We start from the raw sequence: 23,985 nt of genomic DNA on the forward strand, positions 1-23,985 counted from the left end.
GCAAACCGTGCCTTTGTAGCGAAAGTAGCAGTTTATCCGAGCAGTCACCGCTTAGGGGTGGGCGCCTGTAAGGGCGCTTTTCCTGCACAGAACGATGGGGCGCCAGCGAGGCGGCGGAGAGAAAGACCTGAAGAAGAGACTGGGGGAGGAGAGGGAGAGACAATGTAAGATGGCGGCATGACATGTAACGCGTGTGTGACGGTGTTCGAGGCTTTTCTGTCTTTAAACAGTTTACAGGCGTGTATCCTATAATAATGTATCCCGGACGTCAATAAATTCATCCGGTGAGCGTTACAGTTGAGCTAGCGGGCCGACGTCTGAAGAAGCCGTGATCAGCGACACAACAAGACGGTCATGCCGAAGAACAAAAGGAAGGTCTCCGATGAGGCGAACGCTCGTGAAGGCGACATCGCTGAGCTTCGTGCAAGCATGGCTACGCTTGAAAGCAAGGTGAGCCAGAAGATACATGCTCTAGCACAGATATTGGACAAAATTGTCGCCCAAGAATGTCGAAACGGCGGCCGACAGTCCAAAGTCCCGGGCGTTGATGCGTCTGTGCAATGCGATACGGTTCAGGTAGAGAATCTCGGCGGCGCGGCGGCAAACGCCGACAGAAGGGGTGTTGGATATCCCCGCGTGTCGAGTGACGTGCACGCAAGAGTGGTTGCTACGGGAGTCCCTTTCGCTGCCCAGGTGGACGGGCAATCTAGCTTGAATGGAACTCCGGAGAGAGGATCACTGCTTGGTGCTCGATACCATCTGAACCCTGGTGAACGCCGGACGCAGCCGTGGACAAGGTGGGAGAGCAACGATGAGCCTTGGCGTTCAAGTGAGTCCTCAAGACAGGGAGATAATGACAATTTGGAAGTGCCACGAGACTTCTTGGAGGGTCTCAAGTTCAACGGCAAAAACGACGACGCTTTGTTATTCCTACGTCGTGTAGAAGACGAGATAGAAACCTACTGCGTGTCCGACAGAGCAGCAATTGTAGCACTGCGCAAGCGTCTTGTAGGTCATGCCCTTGAGTGGGGACAGATGGCGGCTCGAACATTCCGTGACTGGGAGACATGGCGTCAAAAGTTTGTTGAGCGCTTCACGTCTACTCGGGGAATTCGAGAAGCACAGCTGGCTCTATCCCGCGTTGTAATGGCAAGCAATGAGCGCCCTGCGGACTATGTAGACCGCGTCCGTGCACTGGTACATCGAGCAGGATTTCGAGATTCGTCGCCGCAGTTCCTAACTACTATTTATGAGGGATTGCCAGCCCAGCTGCAGTGGCATACAGACGTCCGAGAGTGCACGACGGTGGAGCAGCTGACTCAGGTGTTGAATCGTTATTTTGATGCCTTAGATGATGTGACCCATCGCCAGAAAACAATGAGTAGTCTACCCGGACAGGAGAAGACACCCAAGAGGGAAAGAAAGGCAGCGGCAGAAAAGGCTGATGACCAAGCTGACAAGGACAGGTCAGAGATTGTCAAAGAGGGTTCAAGAAACCAGAAGCCAAGCCAAGCGACAAGCCAGAAGGAGAAACGGAGTTGCTTCTGGTGCGGTGAGATGGGGCATCTCATAAACCGCTGTCCACGACCGCCGAGCCCGCGTGACAGTGAACCTCTCCCGGAACAGCGAGTGACGTGTGTGTTGGTGTCTGAAGAGGAAGGCACCACGCAAGCTTTCCAGAGGACGGGCGTGGGGGACCCGGAAGAAGTGAGCTCCCAACTCAACGTGTGCGGCCTCACCTGTGAGGTGTCAACATCTGTGAACGAACTGTCTGGACTTTATGACATCAACACAAGAGCGGACAGGTTGCCCATGAACGACCTACACCACCGGCCAGTGATAGAACTGACGGTTGGGGAGAAAGTGGCACGTGCGCTGTTGGACAGTGGATCAGACGCGAACCTCGTATCCGTACAGTTTTTGCGGAATGCCAGCGGAAAGGTCAACACTCGTAGGGGTAGCATTGGACGACTCGAACTGTACCAACATGACAACAGTAACCTGACTACTATTGGTGGATTAGACATCGAGGTCACATGGAGAGATCAAACAGAGTGGATACCCTTCCAGGTGGTACCGGTACAAGCTACAGATTTCGTACTGGGAGCGTCATTTTTGGTACGCCACCGTCTGCTCACGGACCAGCGGGATCAAGTGACGTCGTTTGCTCAGACGGATGATATGATGTACGTTAACAACCTCGTTGGTGACAGCGTTGCATCAAAATGGGTGGACAGAATCCCAAGTGTATTTTCGGACAGGATTGGGAAGACGGGAGATCCTAGAGACCAGTGCAAGTTGCACATGTCCGAGGGCCCGCCGATACGCGTCTACTGCAGAAACCTCCCGGTAGCGTGGCAAAGGGAGATACAAGAAACTGTGGAGAAGATGGAGGCGGCGGGAATTATTCGGCGAAGTACAAGCGCCTGGTGCTCTCCCCTGCAGCCTGTAAGAAAAGCAGACGGCAGCGTTAGGATCTGTGTGGACTATCGCGAGTTAAATAAGCGAGAACTCGGAAATGCCGCACCGTTGCGCGATATGCGGGAGATATTGAGGAGCTTTGCGGGTTCCACAGTGTACACAACCCTGGATCTACGGCACGGCTATTGGCAAGTGCCAATGAGCGAGGAAAGCATTCCATACACGGCATTCCAGGGCCCGAACGGCCTTTACGAGTTCACAAGGATGCCCTTTGGGTTGAAGTGTGCTCCCGGTGTATTTCAGGGCATAATGGAAAGAATTCTGACGGGACTAGTTGGGCGCACATGCTGGGTGTATTTGGATGATATCATCATCTTTGCAAGCGGAAGAGAAGAACTAGAGCAAAGGCTCACCGAAGTACTGGAACGACTGGAGCAAAGTGGCCTTACTTGCAACCTGGAAAAGTGTCAGTTCTTCCGTGACGAACTAAAGTTCCTAGGGCGCGTCATATCAGCAAAAGGTGTGGAGATCGATCCGGCAAAATGTGCGGCTATACAGGAATACCCACGGCCACGTAACACGCGGGAACTGAGAAGATTCCTTGGAATGGTAAACTGGAATCACCAACACCTCGAACACGCGTCATCAATAGCAGAGCCTCTTGCGAGGGCAACTTCACGCAAGAAAAAATGGGAATGGAGTGAAGGAATGGAGGACGCATTCACTAAGCTGAAAGAGGAGATGGCTCGTGCTCCTGCACTAAGGTTGCCTGATTTCAGCAAACCATTCATTTTGGCTACTGGCGCAAGCGCTGTAGGAGTTGGGGCTGTTTTATTGCAGACCGATGACACTGGGTTCGAACACCCACTGGAGTTTATGAGCGCCACTCTGACGGAGGCACAACAGAGGTACACAGTCATGGAAAGAGAGTGCCTTGCGGTTGTGAGTGCCGTGGGCAAGTTCCGGCAATATCTGCTTGGACGGCAGTTTACCGTCCGTACGGACTGTAGTGCATTAGTTTGGCTACAGGACAACAAATGCAAATCGGCACGCCTGGCCCGGTGGGCACTCACCTTACAGGAGTACGACTACACAATGGAGAAAATCAGGGGAAGTGACAACTGCTGTGCGGACGCTTTGTCACGCCACCCTATTTAGTGACCTAGTCTCACCTTTGGTTGACCACGGTGAAGAGAACCGTAGCGAGTGGGACTCGGAACTGGAAAGCTCCAACGAAGCCATCCTAAGAGTGAGCTCCCTTGATGTCAGTGCCGAATGGGCTTTGGAGTAGTGATAGATATTGCATTTGGTAACAATGGGCCGCTCAGGTTACATGCGACACGCACACGCACGATAAGATATATCAGAAAACAATGGAAATCATGTATCGATAGTGTGAACAATGGGTTCCCAGGTTTCAATAACATGCGCCGCCAGGATAAGGTAACGGTTAACTCGGGTAAACAATGGGAACTCACGTGTCGATAGTGTTTGATGGGCACCTGGATGCACGTTTAATGACATTTAATAACACGCAATGACATGTAATAACGCGCAATGACATGTAATAACACGCAAATGACATGTAATAACACACAAATGACATTTAATAACAGGCAATAACATCTGATGACATTTAATAGTATTTTTCCGATCGGGTTGAAGTCAGTCCGTCACCTGGTTTGGTTGCCGCGTCAGAGCGCCAGGTAGTTTCGGTTCCCACCAAGCGCCCTCTAGTTTTCAAGCTTTGGCCGTCTGTAGTTTCGGTTTCGGTTTTAAATGAATGGACGCCAAGCTTGGTTGCTCCACGTGTAGTTCTGGTTTCAGTTTCGAATTCCTACGTGTTGCCAGATGCCCTCTGGTTTCAAGCTATTGACCGACTGTAATTTCGGTTTCAAACCCACCAAGCGCCCTCTAGTTTTCAAGCTTTGGCCGTCTGTAGTTTCGGTTTCGGTTTTAAATGAATGGACGCCAAGCTTGGTTGCTCCACGTGTAGTTCTGGTTTCAGTTTCGAATTCCTACGTGTTGCCAGATGCCCTCTGGTTTCAAGCTATTGACCGACTGTAATTTCGGTTTCAAACCGCAGCACGCTAGTTTCGCTGTGACAACGTCAACGCATTTTCTGGCGATATAAATTAAGCGTACGCGTAGAAATTTCATCAGAAAAAGAAAAAAAAAACATGGTTGACCAGTTCTATGTGAACCTGCTCTCAAATGCATCTTTGGATGTGTTTCCCGACAACACAATGAGCAAGTTCCGAGTAAAGCTAGCCCATCCACAGACGTTGGAGGGTAGGTGGGAGGCCGCTTTAACAGAAATCAACATCCCTTTTGCGATTAAAAATGTAACTGACACAGTCAATAGTATATCGGAAACGACATTCCTTGGTTCTACGATTGAAGCAACAGAAAAGGTCAAGTTCAACGCTAATGAAAACATTCTCTTGTCTTTGAGACAATTTTTAGCAAAACATTTGCAGCATAAGACAAGAATTATACGTGGTAGCGGTCATTATGAGATACAACTTCCTCTGAACTATGGTTTGGAAATTAGCGCAACTCTTGCCGCTAAGCTTGGCATGGCTGAAAAGATAATCGGCTGTGGAGAGTTGGACAGAGGGTCACCCGTGAAGCTACTCAAATACCAGGTGGATACGGAAGAAACGATTAACATAGTTACCTATCGTTCACGAACGGTAAAGTATGAAGTTCCAGAAGGCTACTACGAATCGGGGAAGGACCTCGTTAATTCCATTAACCATGCCTATCGAACAAAACTTCATTTGTCGCAAGATGCTCGTCTCCTCGTATGTAACCCATATAACGGAATTTGTCACCTGGAACGCATGAACGATGGCTATGTGACCTTTCATCCTTATTTGGCTTTGATGTTGGGCTTCGGAAAGAGGACAACTTTCTCAAGTTATGCAGTCGCCGAACGAGACGTTTGTCTATTCCCTGCTCAAAACTATATTTTCATATACTGCGATGTCATCGAGAACGAATTTGTGGGTGACGTGACAGCACCACTTCTTCGATCGATACCATTCAGAGTCCAGGGTAGGAATGATGTGATGTCTTATTTATTCACAAACCTGTACTATAAATATGTATCTGCGAAGGAATTGACAACCATTCAAATCGAGTTGGCAAACGAGATAGGTGATTTCATTCCATTCATTTCTGGCTCTGGACGTGTCGGGTTGACGATCCACCTACGTAAATGTATATAACAAACCCACCATGTTGCATAGCACATTTTGGTGCAGGAAAGCGAGAGCATCTACCACACTATACTGCTCCCGAGCTTTATCAGATTGGAGGAGGCATATTTGGTGACGTATTGAGGGGTTTCTTGCCCATACTGACCAAGAAGGTAGCGCCATACGTTGGAAGAAAGCTCCTTGATACTGGAAGACATATAGCCGAGGAAGTCCAGCAAGGAGCATCATTTCGAGAAGCCGTCAAGAAAGGAGTAGACCGCACAGTGCATAAAACTCGTGACGAGTTACTTCAGAGACTCACAGGGAAAGGAAGAAAACGCAAGGCCATTAAAAAAGCTCGACCTGCGGAGAAGCGGAGGAAATCTGACTTCTTTACTTGACAGAAAAAAAAAATGTCTATTGCAGTAGTGCATAAAGATTCTTGTCTGTGTACTACAAACCAGCTGGAACTCTTCTCTCTTCCACCTACAAATTTTGCTTTGGAGAAGTCTGAATACGTCGAGTTTTTCCCAGTATCTGCTCCGACATCAAGCGGAGTGATCGAGTACAATGTTCCGGGACTCGGTGGGGGCTTCTTTGATCTTCAATCCAGCTTTTTGCATATTCAGTGCAAGATCATTCGAAAGAATGGAGATCCAGCGGTAACTACAACAAGCACTTCAACAACACCTGATGCAGTCATACCTGTCCAAGCGTTTGGTTCATCATTGTTTCAACACGTACATATCTACCTGAATTCAACCTTGGTTTCGAGTTTCGAACATTATGGCTACCGTTCCTACTTGGACATCATTACGAATGCCAACAATGTAACTCAGACACACACCCTTTCAGCAATGTTATACGAGCCAGACCCTTTAGGCACGAGTGAGGTATATGCTCCCACATCTGATTCAAAAGGAGTTTTCGCTCGTTACAAGCGAACCAAAGGATCGGCACTGTGTGACATGTACAGCCCAATCTTCAGCGACATATGTCAACAACAGAAGCTCATTCTTAACGGAACCGATATTCGAGTTGTGCTACGTCAAGCGTCGGATGATTTTCGTCTCTTGCAAGCTGATGGTGCAACAGAAAAGCACACCGTGGAATTTTCACGTATCGTGCTCTATCTCCGACGTGTTCAGTTATCGCCGAGTATACTTGTTGGTATAGAACGAAGACTTCAAACAACACCTGCAGTATACCTTCTCCGAGGACTGGAAATTAAGTACAGAACCATCGCCCCTAACCAATCTCAGGTGATATTTGACGACTTGTACAGCGAGCGAGTTCCCTCCAAGTTAACAGTATTGATGGTCAGGAGCGATGCCTACCAAGGTAGCAGACCACGAAACCCATTCAAGCTTGAGAACTTCAAACTAAAACGAGCACTACTGGACGTTGGTGGACAACAGTACACGGATGAGTTCGACTTCCAACGAGACATCTATTCCAAAGCCTATATACACCTGCTTCACAAACTAAAACGCAAGGATATACCAATAGCTCCAGCTGCGTATGCAAAAGAGACATTTATGCTTTATTACCATCTGACTCCAGATGCAGAAGTGAATGCTCTTTGTCCTGTTGTTCAAGCCAACGTTCGTCTGACCCTAACGTTTGCTGCCAATCTAACAGAAGCAGTTACGGTGCTGTTTGTATCCGAAACACCACGTGTGCTAGAAATCAACAAAGACAGACGAGTGAAATTTGTCTGAAAAATATACATGGAGGAGTGGCAGTTCTATGCAGCATTCAGTAGACACTACTGCACCAGAGAACTGTTTCGGGGAACCTTTGCATGCAATGAAATCGCAAGACAGGAAGCCATACCCGGGATTTATGTGATTAACACAGCTCCAAGGAGCAGTAACGGTGAACACTGGACCATGACTTATGTTTCCGGTGACAATGTAGTTACGTATTTTGATAGTTACGGCATTCAGCCCGTCTACAAAGAATTCTACCAATTCATTCATCCTACCAGGTCATTTTACTATAACAAGAAAAGACTTCAGGGCTATGGATCAGCTACATGTGGCCTCTACTGCCTGTATGTAGGCAGCATGCTCGCTTGTGGATTCTCGCTCCGAGAGTGCACTCAGAGATTTTCGTCAACGAACTTCACGCTGAACGACAAGCTGGTACCCGTCCTTGTACGGAAGCAATTCCCAAGAAAGACAGACAACATGTCATGTTGCAGTGTACTTTGACACAATAAAATTGTATTTATTTCCATGTCGTTACAGGCACAATCTTATATATATATATATAAAAAACAGCATTACAACAACAACAGCCAGGTAGGGCAACATATGCATAAAAACTGTCTACATCTTTCCATTGGATGCGTACCCAAAGGGTAACGTGTGGATACCATCCTCACAAATGAAACGCTTTGTGTCTAGGGGATTTAAAGCTACTTTCGTAACACATACACTTTTATTTATATTTTCCTTGCGCACAATGAGGTTCTGACAAACTTTGTACACTTCACCAAGCTTAAGAGAGTCTATGTACATTGAATAATGCAACTTCTGGGCTTCACATTGTTTCACCCCCTTAGCACGATTGTATCGTCTTTTACTATGGAGGTCTAGTGCATAGAGCTTTGGTTTCAAGCAACAGAACCCTAGGATGTGGTCGTGGGGCATTTCGTTCTTAAATTTTCCTAGCACCATCTTGTTTTTCGTAGAATACATCGAGTCATCACAAGAATGACCAGATGTATCAAGGTGGGTATCGGCGAGCTCCGCAAGGGCCTTCTCATCGCTCAGCATCACGATATAAGAATCTGTGTCCATATACAAGAGCCTTGTGTCCGGGGCTACCCGAAGCAAGTTGTTATAATAAAAGTCATACATCATGACTTTAGACAGCTCGAGAATAGTGAACCCCAGGTACAGAGGCTGTCGCATACGGACTATCGATTGAGCGAACTGAAACAAGACTACGTTAGAGCTTAGAGCCCTGAATTGTTTGAGGTTCGGTTTACGCAAGAATCTCAACACTTGCTCCTCGGAAGTTGCTAAGCGACAGTCGACGAACTTTCGTACATTCATACATGTTTTCCCATATACGGAGTTAATTAAACTCTTGTACAGGTTACGTTCGAAAGTATTGGTTGCCTGCTTGCGTAGTTCATGATGGAAGTCAACATAGGATCGCAGGAATGGTTTTTGTTTGAACCTGAGCACCCGGTGAATTTTCTCGAGCCGAAGACCCAACTGTAGGTACAACTTTAGACTGCGATAATGAAGAAAATACTTCTTCTTGTCAAGCAGTGTAAGGAGTAATTTCGGTTCTATATCATGCTGTGGGAGGTTAAATTTTTTCATCAGGTCTTTCTGATAATCCGAAAGCAACTCATACGGGACGCTCATTTTTTCGGGCGCGAGCGGTAAATCTTTATGTCGTTCGTGGAGCTCTTGTACGTAGGCCAGGTCTACCTCTAAAAAATAACCAACGTCTGCATAATCTGCAACAAGGGTTACATCTAAACCTGCAACCTCTTCGGGTGACAGCCATTCAAAGTCTCCGAATGGGAGTGGTTCACGCATCACTGTGCCATAGAGTCCATTTATGTCCATGTAATGAATTATGGTCTTTGGTTTTTCGGGATCGTACTGATCTGTCCCTGGGACATTTGCAGTGGCCATTCGCGTTGAACACTGGGTCATACCACCACGCAGGCCCCGTTCAATTAACAGATAGGCATCGGGATCGTGGATTAAATCCAGATTAATCCGGCTCATTTTTAGTGCGCAAGACATGCTTAGTCCCGGGAGTGACACGAAATGAAGTGGTTCAATTTTGTGCGTCTCCAACGCCCATATTCGGAAGTTTTGAAACACGTCTGCCAGAAGCAATGCGTCCGTCAGAAGGTACAAATCCGAGTACTCGCCCAGGCTCTTGAGTTGAAATTTTTCAAACACATTTTGCGCATGGCGGTAATCTTCCTCGCTCACTTCTGATCCGTTCAGTTGGTTAAAGAACTGGTCACGTGATGGCAAACAGGGCTCGTCGTAACGTTCAAAAGAGGTAACGTAGTTATAACAGAAAACCCCTTTACGTACAACCAACCTGAAGTAGTCCTCCTCTGCGAAAAACTGACGCAGACACCTGAAGTTAGATTCACCTTTGTCACATAGATTTTTCGTCAGTGTGTCGAGACTAGCATTGAGGAAGCTTAACGAGTCTATGAAGCGGAACACACCAATGTCTATAGCCTTAAACTTTTGACAACTGGAGGCTATCACTCTGATGTCTGTCTTCCGAAGCAGGTGCAGATGAGCTACTATGAATCCGAGGTCATAATTGGCATTATGTGCAATGATGGGCACTTTCCGTGGTATCCGCAGTTTCAGATTACATCCCTGACACAATGATTGGCGAAATTCTCCACTTACGTGATCATGGTCTCGCACTTTCTGCTTCTTAGTGAATGGTTCTTTACAGATGTTACAGTGAGTGGCTTCAGAATGTTCGAGTTCGTCTCCTGGGGTCATTTGCAAGGGCACAGTCTCGTGCAACATCGCATACAGCTCATCATGCAAATTACGCAATAGTTCCATGAAAACGGAAACGCAGTCTGCACCACGGTAAATATGTTTCTTCAAGACATACGAATCGCACGAGCGTATGACGAGGAGACAGAAGGATGAAGGGATGTGTTCCTCGTAGACATTCCCGCCTCCCGAACACGGTGATAGTACACTCTCAAAGTCGTATACACAGTAGAAGGGAACTTCCGACATCAAATGCTCTCCGGCAAACGACAGTGTCTCACCCTTCTTTGGAAAAATAGTCTTGGACACTTTTTGTTGTTTACACATTAGTAGATGATCGGCGAGTACACCCGGGGTGGTGAAACCCATCGTACACCGTTTGCAGTGAAAATATCCAGGTGGTGTGAACAAAGCATTGAAATTAGTAATGAGTACAAAATGGAAGTCAATCAGCAGTAGGTCGACATGCTTCTTGCACTGGTCGTCAACAACCTTAATCGGGTAAACATATTTTTCATCTTTGTCATAACCGTACACGTTAATGCTCACATCGTTCTGCTTCTCAAACATTTCTACATCTTTCGGGAACACTACAGGAAACGTCTCTGGAAATACATATTGAGACAGGTATGACCTGTAGGATGAAGCTCTGCGTCTGTAAGAACCCTTTGCAGGATGTAGACCGGCAAGTACGCAAAATGCGAAACACATGTTCTGTTCACTATCCTCGTGAAGGTCGACATTCAGAAGACACCGACACTTTTTTTTCAATTCGTTTGGCAATTCAAAGTCGGTACAACCAATGAGCTGTGGTGCGAGACGACCGACATGAAGAATGCAGGCGTGAATTCGAAATAAGAAAAATCCCGACCCTTGCATTTCAAGCTTTTCTAAATTGTTGGTGACTTCAGTGCCTACTTCAATGACAGCACGTTCTACGTCTCGTTCCGACCACAGCGTATGCACACTCGAAGGAATAAATTGAGTGACAAATATGATCTCATCCTCAGGCGTATGTCGACCGAGTTCCGCCTTCAGCAAAACATAAAAGCGTAACGGAAATCCGAAATGTCGAAGTACACCGGCAAGGTAGCGTCCGTTTTCATGAAAGAATGTGCTGACATCCTGCCCGTCGTCGTCTCTGTCATGTAGATGAAGCTCATAGCGGTTGGTATAGTTGCGGAGCGTACAGAGTGTCTCACAAAATGGGATACAGGGTGTTGCAAGGTTATGAACGTTAGCCAGATGAACTTGAAGTCCCAGCGCTGTTGTGTAGTGCTGCCGATCGGCCGGAGGACAAAGGTGGCATGTCACCATTTCTTTTTATTTTTTTACTCGGATTGACCGAACACGATGTCTGGCGAAAGAAGACGTTTCCCCTCTTTTCCAACTCGCTCTTTCTTCTCCATCCAGAGCCCGCTCGTGTTCCTCATGTCTTCGATGTCTTGAGTGCTTAGTTTATGAAACCGAGCTGGAAGGAACACCTTTACGTGCTCGTGATCCTTCATAATTTCTACGTAGACCGCCTCGCCATACCTCGTTTCAATTTTGTTAACATCAACCACATCATACTTGATGTTTTTAGGAATTGTCGCCATTTTTTGAAACTCTCCACATTTCTTTAACTTGTCAAGTTTATGCAAGATCGACGAAGACATGATGCTTACTTGTACACTGATGCAATGATGACGACGATGATCCTTCGGACACGTTGGACCGACTGAAAACAAAAGGAGCACATGTTAGAACACTGCAAAATATTTCATCATTCTGAACACCATACCTCCTCAGAAGGAGGTTCGAGAGTGAAGGAGCTGAGCGTCAGACAGTTCTTATATAAGAAGTTGCCAGCATGGCAACCTTGAGGAGTCTTCTTTTTTTTTTACATCGTCAACTCTGCAGTCGAACCTACCTTTGCAGTTTGCTTTTTTTCCCTGCAGTTTGCAAGCACGGACTTGTTTATCTAACGAAACGTATCTTGACCAGACTTCATTCCCTTGCACGAAATGACAGTGATAGCACCTTTTAGGTTCGTGACGCCTGCCTCGGTGTCAATTTCAGGGGCTAGTCAAAGTGGGAAATCCACCTTCGTGGCACGACTAATTAAACACAGAGCTGTCCTCTTTGACAAACCGTTCAAGCAAATATGGTATATCTATCTTTATAAGCAGCCGGTATTCGATACTCTTCCTGAAGTAAATTTCAGTCAAGACATCCCTGCAGATCCGGAGAATTATAGCCACTCATTATTTATATTTGACGACTGTTTAGCCGACCGACAAAGACTCAAAGAAATCTGCAAATTTTATATCGCTGGGTGTCACCACCTCTCAATCACGGCTGTGTTCATCTCGCAATACCTGTTCGTCAACGACCCTTTGTATCGCACAATACAATTCAATAGCACGGCTCTCGTTTTATTTCGTTCACCACGCACTACAGACCAGCTGCGTATGCTGTCCAGGCAGATTTTCGGGCGAAATGATTTGTTGCCCACGATATATAAAGATGCCTGTCAGAAACCATACTCATACTTAGTTATCGACTTGTCTCAACAGAGCAACGATCACTATAAGGTGTGGACCAACATTTTCCCGGATGATCACAGACAGATCGTATACAGGTCATGAAAAGGCTTAACAAACACATTCGTTTCCTTCGTATGATCGCTGAAGCAAAGACAGGGGAAGATCGTTACAACCTGATTCAACATGCCAGCAGGGAACAGCTACGAACAATCAGGGAGATTTGTATGAACCTCTGCAAAGGAAACATCGACGTACCGGCGAAAGTTAAAAAGCAATTGCAGTCTTTTGCAACACCCATTAGGACACTGGCTTCCAGGCAAGACCGTGCAGATGTGAAGAAAATTAAACGGATTCTTCATCAGTCCGGCGGGTTTTTGCAATTTTTGTTGCCCCCCTTGTTAGGTCTCGTTTCAAGTTTAGCGGGCAAAAGCATCGCAAAAGCAATCGGCATTTAAATAATGCAGAAATACGAGCTTGTTCCCTATCGGGAAAGCACTATTCCGTCGATATTGAATAAACAGGAGCCTGATGATATCAAGGCCAAGGAGATCATCCAGTACTTGCACAAGCTATTGCATCCTCCCGCGAACACATTAAGACAGCCTAGTGCAGCAGGTGAGGAGACAAATCATGTGGCATCGACAAGAGAGCAGACACAGATTCAAGCGGACGAGGAGGAAGATGCCATCGTTAATTTTATGAGCAGCGGCTACAAGATGAGAGCAAGCCAATTACTGCGTTTACTAAAACCCGTGCTCGGCTGGAATAGTAAAACGTTTGAGCTCATTGTCAATGGTGAACAAATACCAAATACCAACGTTGTAGACCTTGTTTATTATTTGGTCACAAGAGCGCGAAATGTGTGGCGACCCGCGTATCTCGAGAGGATCCTACCACTATTGGTCAAGCTAAATATACCGACACTTATCGTACATCCATCTCGACTTGAAAAGGAGACTGCAGAGCCATCAGCCGGTAGTCCTACGTTTACACCTGAGACACCTCGTCGACGCATTTCTCCGGTTATCACAAGAGCGGCTAAGAGACTTCGAGAATGGAACCGGTATTGAGCACGTTGGAAACGCAACAGGAACACTGTGGTTACCTTCGGGACGAAAACATTCTGGTGCATTTTCCCGCATGACACAGGAAGAAGGCCCTCGCCATTCTGCAGATGCTAAAGACCGTATTTGCGATAGATGAAGAGGGAAGGATTATCTGTCATTCTCGCGTTGTTCCAAGTAGTTCCGTCATCGAGCTTATAAAATACGAACTGCACAATCGATCGCCCTCTTGGTACAAAGGTGACGTGGCAGCCGTTATAAATGCCTACTTGTCATTCGATGGACTTCGTGTTCGTGGAAGAAAATTGTGCTAATGGCTGCTTACGTGGACGTATACCATCCTGGTGCTCTAGGTGGTGTTCAACGACTCGCACGAGCGATCGGTGAAAAGCCGGCGAAGGTTGCCAAGTTCCTGGAAACCAGTGATGTGTACTCTCTCTTCAGAGAACTTAAGCGACCACGTCAGTTCCGGAAGACCATCGTTTTGGGTGTGAAGGATATATTCCAAATAGATTTGAAAGACCTTCAGAAACTGTCGAGATACAACAAGGGTTTTCGCTATCTTTTGTTTTGTATCGACGCATTTTCTCGTATGCTTGCTGTAGTGCCTGTGCAGAATAAACGAGCAGCGGAAATTATACGTGGACTGAGACTCGCTTTTAGACGTATTGGGACTCCGAGACTGATTCATTCAGACAGAGGTACAGAGTTCACCAATATGTCAGTCGGAGCATTTTTAAAATCAAAAGGGATATCTCTCTTCCACACTAATTCAAATACGAAAGCAAGTATTGCAGAACGATCTATTCGAAGTCTTATGACGCCACTTTATCGTGCTTTTGAATATCAGGGACATAAATCGTACTTGAAAATTTTACAGCCTCTGGTCAAAGCATATAATCATCGTGTTCATAGAACTCTGTCGGCACGACCTGTGGATGTCAACAAAGAAAATGAGCATTTATTTAGACAAAAGCTCTATCCTACTCCGAGCAAACCCCCAGAGAAGCCACGTTTTCGCGTTGGCCAGCTTGTCAGAATAGCAAAGTCTAGACACCAGTTAGTCAAAAGTTATCTTGGTTCGTTTACGCGTGAAATTTTTGTGGTGAGAGCAGTCAAGATTGGTTACCCGAATACCTATCTCTTACGTGACCAGCAGGAAGAACCTATTGAAGGTCAATTTTATGCAAGCGAATTAACACGTGTGCAGCCTGGAAAGGGCCACCGCATTATAAAAAGACGCGTTCGGAATGGAAAGGTGCAGTACCTGTTGCAACCTTCTGGAAGTCGTAGAAGGACTTGGGTTCCGGAGAACTACCTGCCACCACCGACGACGAAATGACTGGCGATCACTGGTCCGATGTCGAACAGCCAACCAACGCTGGCGATTCCTGGTCCCAATCGGGTGATGATGTGTGCGGCATGCGGGACGTTACCCAGGATCATCAACTCCAAGGAAAATGTCGCCGTCCTCATACCTGTTGGAATGACGTGTTAGAATGCGGTTCATCGAAGTCAACGGACGACACAGTGCTCGTCGCAGCATTTAAGATAACCAGAGACATTTTCCTGTTCCAGTCCCTGCCTCTGAACCTTCCCGCGAAAAAGACTGTGTGGGAGTCTTCAAAAACAATGTATGCCCGGGTGCACAGGAAGTGTGAGCACCTATCCGACCACCCGTTCGACCTGGTCTCCGAATGGGGAAAACAGATGAGCTCAATATTCAGCTATTACGGTGATCGTGACGTCGACGTAATGCAACTGGTGGCCGAAAGTCTATGTATCATGTACTACGCAATGAAGACTGGCTACCATTACCTGGCTGTGTACATAAACGACATGACAATTGACCTGTTGCAAAATAGGTTGTCACCCAAAGACGCTTACCAATAAATATTGAAATCCATGACGAGTTGTCTCATTTTACTGTAGGTCGTCATGGTAAATAGATGTCCGGAGATGTTCTGCTACACCTTGTCCTTTCTGAGTGCTGTTTCCCTGTTCGTTTTCGTAGCTACAACAGAATTTACAAAACCAACACTGAAACAGGGAAAATGCACTACCGTGACTCAGATTGACCATAACATCTACGTCCACCGATGTCCAGCTGCAGTAACTGCCGTACGCCTTTGGCTCAGCAATGGTCATCCGACGAGATACGGAGTAAATCTGTCGCAAAATGATACACGTCAACTATGGCATTGCTTGAAAGAAGCAAATGTCGCGCACAATTATTATAACTTCGAGTGCTCGAAGCTATGTGAAATAAGCTTCGAACCCAGGCAAGTAATAGAACGATGTCCCGGCAATGTGTACAATATTGCAAGACTCATTGGGAATGGAAAGCACAGCGGTTACGGTATCACTCTTTCGAAATCGGCTACCATGTCTCTGCTGTCTCATCTGAGCGAAACAATAAAAAGAATTTAAAACAAATACATGCCCGCATTTCATTTAGCTATAAGATACACTGTAACACAAGAAATGGTTTGAAATACTCACATCACTTGGCTCTTACGTGGCACACTCACTGCTGGAAGCTCGTACGTGGCAGACAGCGTATACCACCAGTCGAAAATTCATCTTGCGAGGGCGATAACGGTTTCTTTTTTGTGTGTGTGTGGTTGGTGTTACCAAAGAGCGTTTGGAAAAAGCCAGAAGGGTGTTTCGCGGTTGTGTTATCATACCAAAAGAAGAAGAAAAAAGAGCGCGTCGGCAAGAGGTATCGCATTTCACATGCTGCTCCTGCGAAAGGAGAAGCTGTCCACGATGCATTCACGTGATCCTTCCTTCCCTTGAAATAAAACAAAAATGAAGGGTCTTATAAGCTAGCTGTCGACGACTGAGACCGATCAGACCTTCATCGACGACGCAACTTTGAAAGGATGTGAGTATACCTCTTGTCTTTATGCCTTTTTTTTGTTATTTTTATTTCGAAACCATCACAGCTGGTAACCGCAATACGTAGTCATGCAATGCTTCTCGATTCGTTGTATGCTGTTGTCGCAATGCGCAACACAAGTTTGGAAATGTGCGTGTATAGAACACCTCTATTTTATTGTGATTGTTGTCACTGGGTTATTTACTTCCAAACGTCGTACTCCTATGCAAATGCATGACACAGTAACAGAGACATATCGGAAAGTGGAAAACGTTAACCGATTCTTTGATAATGCTGCTTGTTGTTGTTGCGTGACACCTGATCGAGATTTGAGTCATCGTAGACTTTGTCCTGATTGAGAAGAGCATTCACAGGATGTTTCGTTTTCCCTTTGTTTTTGCAGATTGCTTCTGTACAAGGATGAAGTCAAGTAAGACTCTAGTAATTTGTAACATATCTTTCGTTAGTTGAATAAAAGAGTAGTAAAATAATGTGCTGAAATAAAAAAGGAATATATACAGTGTTGTCTGGTCTCTGATGTACATCATTATTTGAGTGTACTTATCAAATGGGGGAAAAAATCATGCTGTGACGCGGCATTTATTTTTTTGTCAAATGAAACCGTAAGTACAGACGGTCAAAAGCTTGAAACTAGAGGGACATCTGGTAACCATTCAAAAACCTGCGTTGACGTTGTCACAGCGAAACTAGCGTGCTGCGGTTTGAAACCGAAATTACAGTCGGTCAATAGCTTGAAACCAGAGGGCATCTGGCAACACGTAGGAATTCGAAACTGAAACCAGAACTACACGTGGAGCAACCAAGCTTGGCGTCCATTCATTTAAAACCGAAACCGAAACTACAGACGGCCAAAGCTTGAAAACTAGAGGGCGCTTGGTGGGAACCGAAACTACCTGGCGCTCTGACGCGGCAACCAAACCAGGTGACGGACTGACTTCAACCCGATCGGAAAAATACTATTAAATGTCATCAGATGTTATTGCCTGTTATTAAATGTCATTTGTGTGTTATTACATGTCATTTGCGTGTTATTACATGTCATTGCGCGTTATTACATGTCATTGCGTGTTATTAAATGTCATTAAACGTGCATCCAGGTGCCCATCAAACACTATCGACACGTGAGTTCCCATTGTTTACCCGAGTTAACCGTTACCTTATCCTGGCGGCGCATGTTATTGAAACCTGGGAACCCATTGTTCACACTATCGATACATGATTTCCATTGTTTTCTGATATATCTTATCGTGCGTGTGCGTGTCGCATGTAACCTGAGCGGCCCATTGTTACCAAATGCAATATCTATCACTACTCTTTGGATCAGGAAAATAGCCCTTGGATCGCGGAATACCGCCAGCAACATTCTGAACAATGTCAGAAGCTCGGGACCCTCTGGTATCAGCCGATAGAAAACGATGGTGGTAGCCATATGCGCCTGATGGTCCCAGAAGTACGAATACGCGAAGTCCTACGCGAATGCCATGATGCTGAAACCGCGGGACACGGCGGTGTCAAACGCACGTACCACCGGGTATCGGAAGAGTTCACCTGGCCTGGATTGCGGGGCATGGTGAGAGATTATGTGGCATCCTGTGTAATATGCCAAACAACAAAAGCAACAAACACCAAGCCTGCTGGTGTAATGGCTCTCCGAGAACCTCATGGGCCGAACTATCGACTAAGTGTGGACCTCATGGGACCATACCCGTTGACAGCGGGAAGAAAAAGATGGATTCTCACGATTCAGGACACTTTCACGAAGTTTTTGTGGGCTACCGCATTGTCGGAAGCTACCGTGGAAAAGGTTGTGGAGCGACTAAGTTATCTTTTCTACGAGATAGGGGCTCCAAGGATCATTATCACAGACAACGGCCCACAGTTTCGGGCAAACAAATTTGGCGAGCTCCTAGAGCTATGGGGAATAGAGCTTCAGCATTCCCCTGCATACAGCCCACACTGCAATCCCGTGGAGCGAGCAAACCGCAACGTGAAGTCATATTTGATGGCGTACCTAGAAGAAAAACACAAAGACTGCGACACGAAGTTACCGGCACTCTGTTACGCTATCAACACCTCGCTGAACGAGTCAGTCGGGTATACAGCCATGGAACTTCAGTACGGACGGCGCGTCGGAACGCCCTTGGCCTCACGGTTACAAAGTGAAGATACTTCAGATGTGCCAGCTGTTGAGGAACAGCTCCAGCACTTCCGACTCCTTTGGAAAAGGGCGAGTGAAAATCAGAATCAATCAAGTACTCGCCAAAAGAAGGACTATGACAAGTCACGACAGGAGGTAACCTACGAACCTGGAGAATTAGTCTGGATACAGACGATGACTCTGTCAGATGCTAGAGAGGGCATTGTTGGAAAGTTTGCACCAAGGTGGAGAGCACCTGCCCAGGTCATTGAACAACGTGGACACAACCTCTATGAAGTGGCTGAACGTGATGGCAAGCAGTCAGTTCAACATATCAGCCGGCTGAAACGCGCAACGCTGCGAACAGCAGAGGTTGAAGAGGAAGTTGGACATTCCTTGTAGTTCTTCATGTCGCGCTGACAAGTGTGCCCAGGTGTGGTTGTTGTGCAACTTTTGAGTGTGTGGTTGTGTTTGTTGGGCGGACCACGGAACGCTTTCGGATCCGTGTCCCGCTTTGGGGTGGGCGAATGTAGCGAAAGTAGCAGTTTATCCGAGCAGTCACCGCTTAGGGGTGGGCGCCTGTAAGGGCGCTTTTCCTGCACAGAACGATGGGGCGCCAGCGAGGCGGCGGAGAGAAAGACCTGAGGAAGAGACTGGGGGAGGAGAGGGAGAGACAATGTAAGATGGCGGCATGACATGTAACGCGTGTGTGACGGTGTTCGAGGCTTTTCTGTCTTTAAACAGTTTACAGGCGTGTATCCTATAATAATGTATCCCGGACGTCAATAAATTCATCCGGTGAGCGTTACACCTTGACCCCAAAGATGCTGGCGGCAGTGAAGAGTATGCCTTCATGTTTCGTTCATTTTATAGCTTTGCAGCTATATATTATCATACACTGCAGCCTCTTTAGTCCACAGATATCCATGCTTAATTCAAACACACTGCAGTGTGCAGTGGCAGTGCACTGGGAAGTGTTCAACTCTTGCAGCAATGCTGGCTGCCTGACTGATTGCCTATTCACCTCCTCGCCTTCACTTCATCGCCTACACTGCCTTGGCAGATGTGAGCACAAATGTGTATGTGAGAAAATACTGAATGCTGCATGTGATGTAGAATACTCTCAAACTATTTCCTCTATGCGTGACTGTAGTGCTTGTCATGCAACTTGCTGTCCACCCAACTTGGCCGATATGCGCATGTAGCTTTAAAACTCCCGAAACACACATTTTAAAAAGGACTAAAAAAATAAATTCAGCTCTGATATATGGCACTTGTGTAAATGCAATATTTCGACATGTGCACTATCGTGCCATGTGCTGTTCAACTATACAGAGCTGTGCTTCCAATTGTGGTGCCCCCACAGACATCCTTGCTACATTGAATATCCTTGTCATCGATAACCTTCGTAGTCAGGAGGCAGTCTGCACAAATGATGTGGCATTGTTACTTGCACTGTTTAGGATATTTATTTGTTTATATGATAGTTAATGATGTGACCTTTTTTCTTTCTCTTCATTAGGGGCCTACCGCAGGTACATTAAGCTGCACCCGAGCGAACAGGGAGCAAAGGAGAGGAGCCAACTGGCCAACAAATACATTGAACAGATGCTGGGAGACATGATGAGGAAAAAAAAGTAGAAACATATATCATATGCATCTGTTCCACACTTTTGCTTGTGTCACTTAGTCATTGTTCCAGTGCATACATTGTTAGGAGTACACAAACACGTACTGATGGAGCTAGCAGTAGCTTTGCATTTCCAATACTACATTGGTTCGGACAGCATTGCTTTCCAGTTCCAGAAATCAATTTACGATATGTGACATATTGGAGTGTCGTATTGGATATCGAACGATATGCAATTGGCATATTGGAAGGCCTTATTGTAAGCAAACGAAACGTGGTATATTGGTTCCAATTACAGTTAATCGTATTGGAATCCAATTTTCATAATACGATATGCCAGTACAAATTGGAGACCAATAAAGTTATTTCCGGTAGGGTATAATCATTGTCACGCAGTAAAAAACATTCGATCCCAGTTCTTATAAGATGACAAACATTTCCAGGTAGAATGTCAGAATGTGTCATCAAAGCTTTTAAAAGACGTTGCTGACATCCAGCAAACGTCAGGTGACATAATCACCCCAGTACGCTGCTTGACACGAAAACGCCTTTTCACAAATAACCTAGAAAAAAAAAAGAATGTTAAGCGAGCTGTCCACATATTTTCCCCACAAGTTGTAGCAACCTTGGAATGGCTACAGCAATATGGACAGCAGTACGGCATTGGGTTCTTCTAGGCCGCGGCTGCGACTGTCATGTTCATGAAGATGATCGGGGAGTGGTTCCAAATTCTTGACATAAAAAATCCAACTCAAAACATCCACTCCAACAGCACAGCATCAGCAGCCTTTTTCAACGTCGGAGATGAACGATTAAGCTGACTGGAAGGAGACCTCTTATCTTAGATTGAGACCTGGCGAGCGCCTGTACGCACCCACGGAGACAGTTTCTGACAAATGAAACTTATAGGGCCTTAAAACTTACTACCCTGTCCACTGTCGGCTGTGTAAAGCCTTTGTGTAAAGTTTTTGCAACGCCTTCGACAAAGTCCCACGTGGAAAGTTGTTATATCGTTTGGAAAGCTTAGGGCTCCCTGCATTTGTTTTGAGATGGATCTAAACATACCACAATGACAGGCAACAGTTTGTAGAAATTAGTAATTGTCCTTCAGGCATGTGTGCTGTTAATTCCGGTGTCCCTCAGGGAAGCGTATTGGGACCGTTGTTGTTCTTAATTTCTATCAATGATATTCTTACTGTGATTCCAGAAGGTGTTTCAGTAAGGCTATTTGCAGATGATTGTGTGATTTTTAAGGAGGGCACGAGCCATGCCGATCATTTATTATTACAGAACTCTATGGTAGCAGTTTTAGAATGGTGTAGCCAATGGGGAATGAATATTAATTTGGATAAGACGGTAATGATGCAACTTCAAGAAAAAAGTTAGTTCCCATATTTACTTTGGAGTCAAGAAATATCCCAAGTACAGAAGTATAAATACTTGGGGGTGACAATCAATAGTTGAATAACGTGGTCTGATCACATTTCTGACATCTGTGCATTAGCCCTGAAGAAATTAGGATTTATACAAAGGAAACCTAAATATGCACCGGCACAAACAAAGCTAGTCGCATGTAACACATTTGTTAGATCAAAACTTGAATATGCAGCAGTAGTTTGGGACCCGTATCAGAATAGGGATATTACACTACTGATGAGGGTACAGAGAAGAGCGATAAGATTCATTTTGGGGAAATACAGAAGAACTGACTCACCTAGTAAGCTGACGCAGGTAAACAACATTCAGACACTTGAACTGCGCCGAAAAAGTAGTCGGATATTATTTGTTCATAAGGGTCTGATGGGAAATGTCGCATTAAATTTACCAACTGTGAAACCGTCCTTGTTACGAAGAACACGACACAGTCAGCGAGAACAAATGCTAGCACCAATTTTTGCAAGAACTGATGCATTTAAATATAGTTTCTTTCCTCGAACGATAGAAAATTGGAATTCATTGTCCGGAAGTATTTTTGAGTCAGGTAATTTTATGAGTAACGTGGAGCAATTATATTTTTGTTCTCAATAGAATGCCTTGCGGTGTTGATAAAAAGTTGATTTAATAGATATAGTGTATGATCGTGTTTTGATGGGTCAATTTACTGAGTTCTGTTTAGTTGTTCACTGTTGAGTATGGTGTCAAACATGTATGCCACTCCTGTTTGGGCCACATATTGGCTTACAGTATTAATAAAAAAATTAATAAAAATTAAAGTACACCTAAAATGAACTTCACCACATAGCACGCTCCTAGCCAACCATCACCCGGAATGACAACATTCTCGCCCGGATTTCTTGAAAACGGGAGGCGGAGCCTATGCTGTGTCATGCATAATCGGCACAAAGTAGGAGAATAGAACGTCGTCATTCGTGATGATGGTTGTCTAGGAGCATGCTATGTGGTGATGTTAATTTTTAAGAGTGTACCTGTTAAATGCTGGCTTTCACTTCGTGTTGACGAGGAAATTTTCAAGTGACGAGATCGAAATCCTCTTTTCTACCATGAGGTGCATGACTGGCAGCAATGACGAGACAAGTGCTGCAAGCGTGCTCTCATCATTACAGAGAATTCGTGTAACAGGGTTGGTAAAGCCATCACAAAATGCAAGCGTTGTGACCGGTGAAAATTCTGCACTGTGCACTCCATGCTTCAGACCACTTCCGAAGCCTTCATCATCTACACACTGTGACTCCCGAAGCCTACGTTCTAAGACACCAGAAGAACTGTCAAGGCTGGAACGAGGCACATGTAAGCTGAATTCCTATTGCCTAATCCTAAGGATATTAAAAAAAAGAGGACTGGTGGACCCCATACGTATGTGGAAGACATGCTGCTCCACGCAAATTATTTCTTGCTGCGCCACCCCCTTAATTTTAGCGGCAGCAATGTCTGTTGTGGCTGGATACCTTGCCCGCACATTGAAGGACAGCCTAGAGTGTGACAAGTGCTGCTCTATGGTTGAGGCTCCAAGAACAGACGCGCCTATGAATGGCATTATTCGTACGTCGGAGCGGAGCTCACCTGTCTGACGCCGAACTTTCTTGGACTAATTTATCTACTGCACAACGTCACTGTAGAGTCTCTGAAATACTTAGAAGTAAAGCCGCAACTGATGTGTGCTGTCCGGGAGGCTTTCCTGACACATCTCGCAAGGAACCCTATCTTGCAGTGCCCGGATTCAGCAGACCATGCACAGGCTCTCGCGAACTTAATATTAACCAAATGTTTGCGCCCCTTTCTTTCGAATAAAGCTCAGCAACTCAAAAGTAAAAAGGACGTACTCCGGCAGTTTTATTCCAAGCCACTCTCGCGCAAGACGATCAAGTTGAACTAAAGCGAGCAGTTATCTTACATGACTTGGAATATGTGCGTCATATCATTGAACTAGTGTAAATATTGCAATCGTACGCGTGTATTTATGTACAGTACTGCAACCTGCTTTATCAATGTTTCCCTATATAAAGTTGAAGTACTTATAATTTTGATCTGATGCTGACCTCCATTTCTATCTAAAGACAGCAATACACACCAAAACGTATCTCCGACAACCTTCGTGCTTAGGGAAATGAAGTATCCGCGAGAACAGACA

The 23,985-nt window shown here is 45.6% G+C and overlaps 2 protein-coding genes across 2 annotated transcripts; one reads left to right on the top strand and one right to left on the bottom strand.

Annotated features, from left to right (window-relative positions):
• Window positions 1-354: 354 nt before the first annotated feature.
• On the top strand, window positions 355-3,579 carry LOC135393304 (uncharacterized). The gene has a single exon (XM_064623779.1). It carries the CDS (start codon window positions 355-357, stop codon window positions 3,577-3,579), a length of 3,225 nt encoding a protein of 1,074 aa, XP_064479849.1.
• A 3,522-nt stretch (window positions 3,580-7,101) lies between these two features.
• Window positions 7,102-16,351, bottom strand: LOC135393315 (uncharacterized). Its single transcript, XM_064623789.1, has 4 exons — window positions 15,615-16,351; window positions 14,995-15,205; window positions 8,737-11,855; window positions 7,102-7,139 (listed from the first exon to the last, which is right to left on the bottom strand). The coding sequence occupies exons 3-4, from the start codon at window positions 11,450-11,452 to the stop codon at window positions 7,102-7,104; spliced, it is 2,754 nt and encodes a 917-aa protein (XP_064479859.1). The 5' UTR covers window positions 11,453-11,855; window positions 14,995-15,205; window positions 15,615-16,351.
• Between the last annotated feature and the right edge of the window lie 7,634 nt (window positions 16,352-23,985).

Source organism: Ornithodoros turicata, chromosome 1, assembly GCF_037126465.1.
Source record: "Ornithodoros turicata isolate Travis chromosome 1, ASM3712646v1, whole genome shotgun sequence".
NCBI lineage: Eukaryota > Metazoa > Arthropoda > Arachnida > Ixodida > Argasidae > Ornithodoros > Ornithodoros turicata.